Here is a 13,518-nt window from a genome sequence, read left to right on the forward strand (position 1 = left end):
TTTTTGAGTCTAAACCGTAGGCAAAGTTTTCTTGGCCCTCATTTACGTTGCCTAGATCGGATTACTTTTGGAAGATTGGAGCCGGCCTGGAGGTGGGGGGTATTTACTTTTAATCCTTTTGTGTGTGCTTAGTGCACTTGTGTGGTTGGGTGTGGAAAGTGTGTGAGGGGGGTTTCCAAATCGAATGAAATTCCCGTTCCATGGGTATTACCACGCCTGCGGGGTTGAGAGTTCTTAAAGTTTAGCTGGTCTGTAAATAACTTCAGAACACAATAGCATCCCCCTCCCTTCCTCTCTCCTCTCTCCCTTTTTTTCTTTTCCTGCTTCCAAACGAAACGCCTTCTTCGAGGCTGAAGCTGGGCAGGTCTCCAAAGGTGCAGCAGCCACAACAATCCAGCAGTTAAAAGTTAAGCAGCAGTTGCACAACTTCCAGCAACTCTCTCAGCAGCTAGTAATGAGCTGAAAGCCAGGAACATCTGAGGAGGTGCAGAGAAAGCTCCCAGCCTTCCTCCTTTCACCCTAGAAACCCAGATTCTCCTCCCCCACCCTAGATCACTGTAAGACACGCTTCTGATTGCTCACTAGCCCGGCAGACCATGGCTCCCTTTGGAAGAAACTTGCTAAAGGCTCGGCATAAAAACAGGTAAAGTGTGTGTGTGTGTGTGTGTGTGTGTGTGTGTGTGCGCGCGCGCACTCGGGTTCCTTCCTGTGAAAATCTGTGTTTTGTTACAGATTCTGAGGGCACCTGCTTTTGAAGGCTAAAGCCCTAAGAAGTTAGGCTAGTATGAATACCCAGATAGAAAAGATATTGTCCCGGTATTGATGATGGCAAGGGCCACAGAGGATGACAAATGTTTTTGAGTCCCCCCACCTCCACTTTTGAGTAGTCCGGGTTCCACAATTAGCAACACCAACAATTTCTCTCTTGTTGCTCTGAACGTTGGAGGGTGGTAGGATGACAAGTCTCATTTTTATTCAGACAAAATAAATAGTATAGAAAGGGTTGAAGTGTTGATGACAATACAATTACAATTTATAGTCACTAATTAGAATGAAAAACCCAGCTACTGAGACAATGCAGAAACAATGCTTTGGCTCCCCTCACAGTGGGACATTCCTGAGACCTGGAAAGTTCCCAAAGTGAAAACACTGTGTAGAGAAACTCTGTGAACTGATTCTGTGGAAAATCTTTGAGACCTGTAGGTGGTTTTAGGTGCAGAAGAGCATTCAGGTACTGTCCTCCCTAATTTTTATTATTACTATCTTACTTTGCTTTGATATTTCAATCCTGAAATGACTAACGTATAAATAAATGTACGTAAAACGCACAGATTTTTATTTTTCTGGAGCCAGTATGTGTGTTTCAGTCCTATTACATATTTTATGTATATCTCGGACATTACATTTTTGTGTCAAGTACAATTTTAGACATAGGCCTCATTTATCTAAGTGTATTTGTTTTGGCATAGGGGCTTTGCCACCACTCTTCTCTCAATTATGCCTGTTTGTACTTGTCATGCTTTGCTTAGTGTACGTTTAGAAGGGTACAATTACCTGGTAGGAAATGATATAATTATTTTAAAGTGTCTGCATGACAATATAGAGTGATACAACTTAAAAGTAAATATTCATTCCTTCTTTGGTGCACAGATGTCTACTTCAGAAATTCTGTTTTTAACTCTGTCCAAATGGATTCATAATTTACTTGACTAAATTTCCGTAAGGAACTAAAACAGGCAGTAATATGTAAATATGGCCAAACTTTCTCAACCAGCTTTCATTTATAATAACTATATGATGTATCCCCAATATGGTATTTATTATAATTGCAGATAGTGAAACTGTCTTTATGTTAAAATAAAGTAGCTTGAGTATTTTAATAATATGTTAGTGATAGTTATAAAAACATAGATTTATGTTTTAATGGTGACAGGGTGTTTTTTTCCTGAACACGCTTTATTTTAGAGCTATAAGTACTTTTGATAAAAAATGTAATCTTTATACAAGAATGTTAACTAATGAGTGTTGAAAGAATGATATGATGGATTAGATCATTCAGGATCATCAATGACTAATAGACACTGCAGTGTCAATTTATTTAAAGAATATTCAGGAAGAGCCTCCCTCCCCACCCCCAAAATTGCTTTTTAAATGATTTAGACATTTGTTTAAATGCCATCAAAATATATTTAAAGAAAAAACTTTGGAAAAGTTTATGTTTTTATAAGTTAAGTTGCATTTCTGGCATACTAACAGACACTGGTAGTGAGGACTTTTCTGTCTGAGGTTTTTTTTGTTTTGTTTTGTTTTTCCCATTACATGGTTTTATTTTAGCAGTTCAATAACTCTGTCTTTGCTATGCCAGATGACAGTGTGGTAAAACTCTGTGTGGACCTTTGTGAGTTTCCCTCAGGACCTTACATCATTCTCTCCTCACATCAGTTTTGCCCGTGTTATCTCCTCTACCCGTAAAACCAGCTTCCATTCAAGGAGGTGAGGATACAAACATTTTTTATTTTTTTTTACATATGACATTTTCTATGCAAGATTATGAACAGGTGGAAATAATAACAAAAAATAAAGAGTTTAATAGTGTTTCATGTTTCTCTGAGTAAATAGAACGATGTTTCTGAAGATGTTGCTTTATTTTGAATGCAAATGTTTTGGCAAAGATGATAATAGTGAGAATAGCTTCTCTAATAATTGTTTCCCTTTTCTAATCCTTAAGAAAAATTTAAAACATAGTAGTGGTCTAGGACACAAAAATATGGGTATTTCAAATCAAGCAGTGAATAAATCGCATTCATTCTCTTTTTAACTTAGAATTAATGCATTTTTGGTATTTGGTCTACATATGAGGACTGTTGTTTTTATATCTTAGCCATTTTAAACTACAGGTGAAAAGTAGTTACATGATTGAATGTACTAATTTCATGTACCAGGTTCCCTAATGATCTGAATAATCACACTCCAAGAAACCAGGTATCTTTCTTTAAATGATGAGTGATTCATTCTTTTATAGAAAATGCGATTGATGCTAAGATGGATATCTGATAAAAGCTAATGCAAATACATGTATGTGTGTGTGCGTGTATAATTCCTTATAGAACGCAAAGGAAGAATTTGAGTAATCTAATTGTATACCTTGTGATATATAGCTTAAGCAATAACATAAAAACTACTTGAGCACAGTTGCTTCTGTATTAACAGGAGAACGTATGAACTGCTAGAAGGAATTTTGGGACTTCAGATCATAACTTTTTTTGGAAAAGCTTATTTGCTGAATTCTTCTGCATGTTACCTGCCAGTCTTTTCATTTCTTTTCTCTCTTGGGGTGATATTTAATCACCCAAGATTGAACCTCATGAGATAGTTCTGTAATAATTTTCACAATAAATGGATTGTGAGGGTTTTAGTGAAAAACGGAATACAAATGAAAATCTGAGTTATAAACGTCTTTAGAAAATACAAACCATAAAGCTTGGAGAGGGAAGGGCCATCTCTGCCTAGAGCCCATTATTTTTTTAGTGCCTAGGACAGTGCCTGGCATGTCGCAGACTTGCAATGCAGTTGTTTATTCAATTTTATAATCTAAAATTATAATTTTACTAAAGCTAGAAACATAGTAATTTTTTCTATATTCATCATGTGTCATCAGCTGATATTTTATAAAAGTGAATATTTTATAAAGGATTGGTTGATATTTAATATAAGTCAAACTCTAAGAAGTTAAACAAATAATTACATGGATTTGCTTGCTAAGCTAATTTTATCCTACTGGATAATTTTTTTTTAATTTTATGGATCATTTAATTAAACAACTTAGGAAATAGTCTTCAGGATATTTGAGAATAATGCATGGTCACTAACTGATTGTATTTGGACATGAAAACTTTTGAGGCTTTTCTTATTTAAAACTTTCATATAAATAAAAGATGTGGCGACAGTACATAATTCCTTATGTCTATAATCAGGGTTAATTGTACTAGTTTAATTAGATGAGTACAGTTTTTAGAGGATCTATTTGTCTTAGAAGGATTGTTTACTTTGGTTCCAGAATACTTGAAGGTTCTATGACTGAAACCTAAGAACTGATGATGCATATTTTCTTAAAGGTTTTTTGTTCAACATGAAGAATAAGATTGTTGGAGAGTCTAGGTTTTTTTTTCAACAGACTGTTCAAATTTCTGAATGTGTTTTCATTAGATAGCCCCCGTCTCTCACTTAAAATTCAAAGACATAAATAACAAACCGCCAACCCATTTGATACATACATGGGCATTCAAAAACTGGATTTAAGTTATTAATATATTGAGTTACTCACATAGATTTTGTTTGCGAATATGATTGTATTTATGTTTTGACTATCTATTCAAGGTAAATATTGTTTCAAAGTTAATTTGTCTAAATAACTATTAGGAACTTTTCTGAAAGTTCTGAAAACAAATACCGCTATGAAGCTTTTTGGAATACTTGGCTATAAGTCGTGATTTCTTGTTGTTTTAATTAATAAGATTTGGGAGCAGAGAACTGTTTGGTACTTTTGCGAAATCTTACTAGAAGCAGAACACTTACTTCTAGTAAGCAGTGAAACAGTGACCCACATATTTGAAGAAATAAGAAAGAAGAATGATTCATGTAGGTGATTTACAAGATAAAAACAACAATGAATGTAAAAGTGTCTACTCCAGTTAAAAATGCCTTTTAAATTATTGTTATGTCCTGTTTGCCTTTTTTGGGTTTCCTTCGAGTCATTTCAAGACTCTCTTTGGTTTTTCTTATGGATAGATGTCTGTCGGTCACAGGCTATAGCAGACATCTTTATAATATTAATGTAAAATTAAAATACACCAAAAATATACTTGTAATAAATATATGAGAAGTAAGTAAATAATATTACAGCTTTATTCTTCTATGACTGATGCTTAAGATTTGCACTAAAATTTGCTTTTAAATCAATTATAACATATCTGGCCAATTTTTTTGAAAACCAAGTACATTATATTGCTATCATAAGTAAATCTTTCACTGATTGCTTTACAGGAAGGATGAATTAAGTGCTATGGTTAGGGTAAAAGTTACTGACCTGAGGAATGTCTTCTCTCTGTAATTAGTTGTAGGGTAATTTATAAATTCTGAAACATGAGAAATTATCAGTACTATTTTGTGTATCTTTCCAATAAAGAATTTAAAATATCCTCACAAATGGATTGAGAAGTGCCAGATGTTTGAGATGTAAATCTTCACAGTTCTCAAGAGTTCCTTTAAATGATACCTAGTAAGTTAAGTAGTTATTAGTTGGCAGCAGACAGCCCATTAGCAACAATGACAGGAATACTTTGTCTCTGGCGAAAATATCCTTAGAGCAGTGGCAGGGGTGAAATTGAACTCCAGGTTAAAACCTGAATTGCTACTCTAAAAACAAGCTAAACCAACTTTAACACTACTATATTTGAGGTTATGCCGTGCCAATGCATGGCACATATCAAGATGAGAAGTTCTTATTTTGATTTTTTGGCAAAGGTTTTTTAAAAGTTTGAATCTGGGTAAAATTTTATTTAGAGAATGTCTTTATTGGCTGTACCGCAGCACCTAAAATTTTTTTGTTTTATTAGATTGGTATGTAGTTCCAGGAGGTGTGGTGATAGCTCTAAATAACAAATGTGTGGCTCTATTCTTCTGAAAATGAAAGAAAGTTGAATTAGAGGAAACTTTTTCCTCTTCCAGGTGCATGTGGGTGCCAGTCTTTGCCAAGGAATTTCTTTGTCTCTAATATAAGAGCTGTCTGCACCTGATACATGTCAAAGAAAGAAGTTCAGCTTACTTCTGTATTCTAATGACTTATAGTTGCTTAGGGAATTTTTTTAAGACATCCAGACACAACATTGGCCACATACAACATTGATTTTTTTTTTTTTTTTTTTTTGTAGAGACAGAGTCTCACTTTATGGCCCTCGGTAGAGTGCCATGGCATCACACAGCTCACAGCAACCTCCAACTCCTGGGCTTAAGCGATTCTCTTGCCTCAGCCTCCTGAGTAGCTGGGACTACAGGCGCCCGCCACAACGCCCAGCTAACAACATTGATTTTTTAAGAATTTACTTTACTATTACTTTCAAAGATTATGGTTCCATTCTTGTGAAGACTGTTATAATACACCTTGTAGAGCTTAAGTTTGAGTATTCGTTGGATATAATTGAAAGTAATTACTAATAGAAATGATCACCCAAGTACAAAGTATTTACTTCACATGAATGGAATAGGAAGGAAGTTGTTTAGCACTGACAGTGATAATTACAACATACCTAGAGTAAGAATGATCAAAGGACACTAAATGTGCTGACAAACAAAGAAAATTATCCTCAACCGTTTATATCTGCAGGCTAGATCGCCCTATGTTTTTATAAATAAAATGACTTAATCATTCTATAAAAAGATGTTTTTGTTTTTGTTTACACACAGTTATAGTGGGGTGTCAACTGTCTTGTTCCTTCCTAGATAGCTCAAGGGCAGGTGCTCAATACAAATTCATTGATTAAATAAAGGAATTCAATATATGGTCTCAAAATACAGCTGGTCCTTATGTAGTCCTTGGATCAGAGCAGTGGATGAGCAACTTTTTGTTGAGTGGATGCGTGAGTAGCTTAAGCAATGCATCCGTATATGCAAGGTTGACTTCTCATCTCTGTTCCTAGGCTGAACTCCTCATTTTCAAAGAGTGATGGGCAATATCTGATGAACAGATGTCACCAGACTTTACCAAACTTTCCCCAGAAAAAGCAAGCAAAGGGCAAGGTCACTCCCCCTTCTCTAGGGATGCTCTTACCTTGCCTCACTCCCCTTGAGAAAAACTATGAATGCATGTGAGTAAAGTTTGATGACCAATTGTGAGTAGCTAATGCAGCCCCTACCGCAGAATGTGGAGCTCTTCCTCTTGTCTTTTGAGATAAGAAAGAAATACTGTTGAGAAATATTTGTTTTCTCACAAGAGAAAGTGCTAGAAATAGGTAAAAAAAAAAAATACTTTGGCTGAGAATTCCAGCTCATCAGTCTCATGGACCTCAGAACATATCCCAGCTGTGCTGGGAATGACTTTTGTGCCCTGAGGCAAACATTTCATCCTTCTAACACAAGAACAACAATAATAACAGCAACGTGCAAGGAGTGTAGCACCAAATTTTACAATCCCTGTTTGAGGCCGTGCCCTGTAAGTTAAAATAAACATACCAGTTCTTAGAAAATGCTGTGGTCACTTTGTGGCCTTCAAAGGTGACTGTGCAAGTCAGGGAGCCTGATGCTTAAGCTTCGTTAGCTAACACTTTTGCTAACACTGTGTGCCAGTCATTGTTGTAAGTGATCGATGTAAATCAACTCACTTAACAGTGCTGTGAAGAAAGTACTATTATTTCACCTATTTTACATCGAAGGCAACTAAGATACCACACAATGCAGCAAGTAGTAAGTGGCAGGCACAGAGTCCAAATCCATACTCTAAGCCAGTACGCTGTGTGGTCTACGCAGGACTTCTTTTTCTCATTGTTAACCCCAAATTGCCAAGTGTTTGGATTAAATCTGATTATCTATAAAGTACTTAGCACAGTCCTAGAACATAATGAAAGCTCAATATTCACTCATGGTTCATGCCTGCTAGATTCTTGTGCTAGATAATTTTCTAAGTTTTTAATGTTGAAGGCAGCATGGTATTTGGGGCTTTGAAATAACAACTTTGACAACTGGAATTTCTTTTTCTTTTCTTTTTGAGACAGAGTCTCCTTTTGTTGCCCTTAGTAGCCTGTCATAGCAACCTCAAACTCTTGGGACCAAGTGATCCGCTTGCCTCAGCCTCCCAAGTAGCTGGGACTATAGGTGCCCGCCACAATACCTAGCTATTTTTAGAGATAGAGTCTAGCTCTTGCTCAGGCTTCTGAGCTCAGGCAATCCACCTGCTTTGGCTTCCCAGGCATTAGCCACCATGCCCAGCCTTGACAACTAGAATTTCTGCATCATAACTGATCTCTTTCCTCCCCAGTTACAAAGATACAGATTATACAGTACCGAGGTACATAGAAATGAATCCTGTCAATATTATATAGAACTGGCTTTGGATCTTACTTGAATTACGGCAGCTTTTACATTTTACTCTCATATACATTTAAAATGAGAGTTTGAATTAGATATTTAAAGTCCCTTTCAGGTGTACATTTCTATGATTTCAAAAGATCCTCTACAGATTTGAATTTAATTTTATTGTACTGATAGTTTACTTTTTCAAGATAACCTTAAAAAGTAATTAAAAGAAGGTATTATATGCAGTTTTATTTTACCTAAATTGTGATGCATTACCAAGTAACCTCCACCAAGAGTGGTAACCTGGTGAAAGTCAAATATGCTTATTTCCACCTGTAAAAAGATGTGATTAGTATATTAAATAATAATATCTAATAATTGCTACTTCCTACTATTTGCTAAGTACAATTCTAACTTTGGTAACACAGATACATGTATATAATGAGCAGCTCCCTTTTATTTTATTTCTTTAGCATTGGAAAACTGTATATTTGATTCTGTGCCAGACGCACGGAGACACAACCCCATTCCTATGAGATTAAACTCCTAATGGGGAAACAGCACCATAGTTAAATAGTTCATGCAATAACTTTAAAAAAAAAAATCACTCCTCCATGGGACACAATCTTTGACAGGGCAGATTAAATCACAATCTTTATAATACAGTTAAAAGAGAGTATAATCTCTTTCAGTTGTGGAAGCCTGTTCCTCTGAAGAGTAGGTGCCCAGTGCATGCTGTTGATTGCAAGTAGAAGTGTGTAAGAGAGGAGTAGATGGAGGGAAAAGAAAATAAAAGCAGCATCATAATTAGGTAGCATTTATTAAACTCCCACAGGTGACAGGCTTGAACAGGAGGATGGAATGCAGTACAATGTACAAAATTATGTAGGTGGGGGCTGAATCACACAAAGCTAAGACTGACTCACATGGGGTAATCAAAAAGGAGGATTCCAAGACGCGGGCAGTGGTGCGGTCATGTAGGTCGGTTTGGAAGAAAACAGCATTTTACAACTGAGGTTACCATGAAAGTGCTTTCAAAAATGTTAAAAACGTGTTCATGTAACAGCATCAGACTGAAAATCAACTGTAGTTGATTGCTGTTCATTCTAATAATCATATTAAATTGGCCAGGTCATCAGATCATGGAATTGAGTTGTTTATTAAGCACCTTTCTGTGCTTAATAATTAAGGTGTATATTTGATAAAAGTTTTTGGCCGGAGGCCTGTTATGTGGTTTGCTGTTCTTAACCCAAATTTGGGATGTTATTGATGTTCTCAACCCCAAACTGGATATTTTGTAACCACCTCAGGTCACTGTGTTAAGGTCCATTATTTCACTTTCAAGAAAGATAGTCAATGGCATCCTCTCTGATTCACCTGTGCGAGTTTCATCTTACTGGGCTTATCAGTGTTGCTGGGAGGGCTTCATTTATTTCCATCTGCATGGATTTTACATGTCTCAATTTTTGCGTCGCTCATAACATTCATAATGAGCCGCACCTTTGACTTGTCTAATGCTCCTTTATTTACTCTGACCTTTCGCCATCCCACTGGAATTCTCTGCATTTATAGTTAACTGAGGGTACTTGGCATCCTGTGAAAGATCATTATCGTCTTCCACAGTAGAGCCTGAGGAGACCTGTTTATAACTCTGCGCACATGACCTTGCATTTGCCTGGAAGTTATGAGAGATGCTGTTGAGAATCTATGTTTTCACGAGTAAACATATAATAACTACATACTTACATGAGGAAAAGTCTTGCACGCAATTACAAAAAGCACTTAAGCAGCTAAAGCTAATCTTTGAGATTTCAACTTTATTAATAGTACAGGAAACTAGACATCTGATGAGAAATATACCATGAAGAATTCACCTTCGGCTCTTCACTGCCTATTCTTATGCTTTAGCACTGAAATTTGTGGAAATTCTTCCTAGAACTATTAATAATAGGCATGAGAAAGACTGAATTTTTTTTAAGTGTATATAATTTTTATTAGTTCTCCTAATTAGGAGAGAATTTGCTGTAATTACAATTTAGAGAATTAAGTAAAAAATTGTGAAAATAAAGCTTTACATAGTGTGCACATATTATAGTATTTCTCTTTAATCTATTTTAGCAACTCAGAAGAAAACTTTCATGAGGTATCACACTCTGTCAGATTTATATATATATACACATAAAATACATATATATACATACTTACTACATACACACACAAATATGTTCTCACGCACATACATATATAGTTTTCCCTTGTTGAATTCAAGGTGATGGTTGTTAGTCATTTGTAAAAATCCAGAAATAGTAAATATTAAACTCTTTGAGGTACATTATGAAAAACTAATGATATATCAGATATGGATCATGCTTTTAAGGAACTCATTAGTTAACAGGCACACAGGAATGCATAAACAATTAAAATATAAAGCAGGTATTTCAAATGTCATAATAAAATGAATGTGTCCAATAGCAAATATTTATTTACATTGTAGTATATGACAAATGTTATTCTGGATGCTAGGTGTAATGAGAAAGAAATTCAAGGTTTCTAGTTTCATTGAGCATAAAATGCAGGGGAAGACAATACAAAAACAATAGATGAAAAAGAAATTTCCTATCGTGATTCCTGTTAGGAGGATGGAATCCACAATGCTGTAATGGAGAGTGTAGAGTGGTCTGGGAAGAATAGACTTTTGAATTGCACCTGTAATGAAAAAAAATATCAGTCGTAAGGCTCTGGAAGAAGATTCTTTGAGACGGGCTGCATAGACAGTAGAGTCAGTGAGATGGTATTTAGGGCTTAGAGTTGTGTAAGAACAGAAGGAAGATCAATACGGGATTAAGATGGGGTGTGATTAGGTATTTGGGGTTGATAAGGGATGTTGATTGTACTTTAAATGCAAGAAAAAATCCATTGAAAGACATTAAGCAGAGTAGTTATATGATCTTATTTATGTATTTTTTTATTTTAATATTTTAGTAGATTTAGGAGGTGCAAGTTAAATTCTGTTTGTTTATGATTTTTTGAAAAGGCCGATCTGGCTGCTATATAGAGAGACAATGGTGGTAGGGCAACGATTGAAAGTAGGAAATCTAGTTGAGAAGATATTACCATAGTCAAAGCAAAAGATGATGTCTAGTGTGGTAACTGTAGCGAAGCAAAGTAAGGGAGAGAAGGGACACTTCTTGGCAGTAGCACTTATGAAATGTGGATTGAGTGAGAGAAAATGATAGACGATTCTGAAGCTTTTGACTTGAACAACTGTGAACAGTGGTGCTCATAGAGCGATTTGGGGGAAGAATGAATGGGAAATTAACGATTCTGCTTCAGCCTTTTGTTTCAGATGCCTAAACAGTAAGATACTGATGCCTGGAGCGCAAGACCAGAGATGTAGGTGCAGGGGTATGTGAAGGTGATAAAGAGAGAACAGTACTTCCGCAGGTTTCATGGAACAACAATTGAGCTGGACAAATGAGAAACAAGATTTAAATATGAAACGATCATGGGGAATGAACATTGCAGGTAAAGCAGAACAGGAGGAAAGGCAAAGTGTGTGGCATGATAGTAACAGTGAGTTTGGGAAAGGCCAAACAGATGAGTTTACCTTAAAAATTTAATTGAATTTTGGTTGATATTATAATAAGAAATGTTAAAGGGCTATAGCAAGAAATGGGCGAGATTATTGTATACTAAAAAGATGAACCTGGAAGAAATATATACAAAATCTTAGAGGGAGGACAGAAAGAATATGAGTGGATCGGTTAGGGGACAGATCTCTTCTAGAACAAAAGAAAGATATGAGTCACCATGAAGGCAAAATTTGTAGGAATAAAAAATTCAATACATAGGGGCAATATCAGGATGGAAGGAAAGAATCAATGCCAACCACAGTTTTGGTCTTGAGTAACTGGAAGTACATATATCACCATAGAAAATGAGCAAAAAAAATGGCAAGGATAATTTTGGGAAGGAAGAACATCCTGGCAAAGAGTGAACAATTCAAAGTGTCTTTTGAATGTTTCCAAATATCCCAACTCCAAACACCTGGTGTTTGGGTACACTGCACCTGAGCGGGACTGCAGAAGCAGCCTCTCAGCCAACCTACTCTCATCCCTCTTGACGTCCATATGAGGCTGATTAATATGGAGACACTGCACCTGCAGTGGGGCTTTAAAAGCAAAACACGCTGGTTTCCCAGTCTGGGCCTTCAGGCTGACTAATCCAGTATTAACTTCACTCCAGCCACATGAATCAGTCAGCCTTTTAATGATCCTTCAATCATTGCTTTTGGATTGAAATTACTTCCAAACATGGCTATTATTTCCACTAGATTGTAAGATTCTTCTGTATAAAGACTATGTCATTTTAACTTTTTATTTCCTAGAGAAACTTATGCAGAATACTTGTGTAGATACTGAAGTTCAAGACATATTATTTAAATAAAGAAAGTGTAGATTTTTTGTGCATTTAATTATCCAGATCAGGAATTGTCAAACTTTTTGTTTAAAGGGCCACCTTTAAACAAATGCACCTGATATTTTATATTTTCCCACCCAGCATGTCACTGTCTCAGCTACTCTGTCATCATAGTAGAAAAGCAGCCATAGGCAATACTTAATGAAATGAACATGGCTATGTTTCTATAAACTTTATTCAGCAAAACAGGTGGTGAGACAAGTATAACCATCAGGCCCCTATTTTTCAGACCCTTGATCTAGATCATTGACTGAGAAATTTCCTTCATTTACTCTCTCCTACCTCTTCTCAACTTCCCCTCCCAAAAGTATTTAACACCTACTTTGTGAGGCATTTAAGCTTCAAAGATGCAAGAGTTAGCCAGGATTTGACTGGCACACTATCAAAAAAAGCAAGCATTACACAAGGCGGAAAGTATTACTACTGAGTGTACTCAAGATTCTATAAAAGTATCCAAAATAAGTTCCCCTTTCTATGTGGGGTTGTAGGAGGGGGGTTATTCTGAGGTCAGGGAATTTTCCTAAATGAAGTAACGTTCAAAGCAAAAGAAGAGGTGGTCAGATAGCGAAGGGAAAGAAAATATTTCATGATGAGAAAACAGGTTATGGAAACGCTCAGAGTCAGAATAAAACCATGGCAGGTAGAGTTCCAAATAGTCTAGCAATTAATAGGCTGATAATGTCCCCATATTAGGTCTGTCAGAGATAAGAAGTTAAGAACGGCTAACCCAATGTGCATATTAATGAATGCTTGGCCATGAGTTAGAGAGGTCAGATCATGGAAGGAATCTCAGGAGCACCTGGTGAGAGAAAAGGAGGGAGGGGGCGAAAGAGGAGGGGAGAGGAGAAAATAATGATTTAAAATGAAGGACTTGGGAAATCATTGAAAGATTTTAATCAGCAAAAGTACAAAACTGATTTTCAGTTTAAAGGCATTCTGATAATATAGGGTGAAATTATGAAGAGGGAAATA

At 36.1% G+C, this 13,518-nt stretch overlaps 1 protein-coding gene across 1 annotated transcript in view; it reads left to right on the plus strand.

Moving 5' to 3' along the window:
* The first annotated feature begins 254 nt into the window (after positions 1–254).
* RASSF9 (Ras association domain family member 9) overlaps positions 255–13,518 on the plus strand; it is a 35,913-nt gene continuing 22,649 nt past the window's right edge. The window contains exon 1 of the mRNA XM_053586326.1: positions 255–643. Coding sequence (XP_053442301.1) covers positions 597–643 — 47 coding nt within the window. The 5' untranslated portion in view covers positions 255–596. The remainder of the gene's footprint in view (positions 644–13,518) is intronic.

Source organism: Nycticebus coucang, chromosome 3 (assembly GCF_027406575.1).
Source record: "Nycticebus coucang isolate mNycCou1 chromosome 3, mNycCou1.pri, whole genome shotgun sequence".
Classification (NCBI taxonomy): domain Eukaryota; kingdom Metazoa; phylum Chordata; class Mammalia; order Primates; family Lorisidae; genus Nycticebus; species Nycticebus coucang.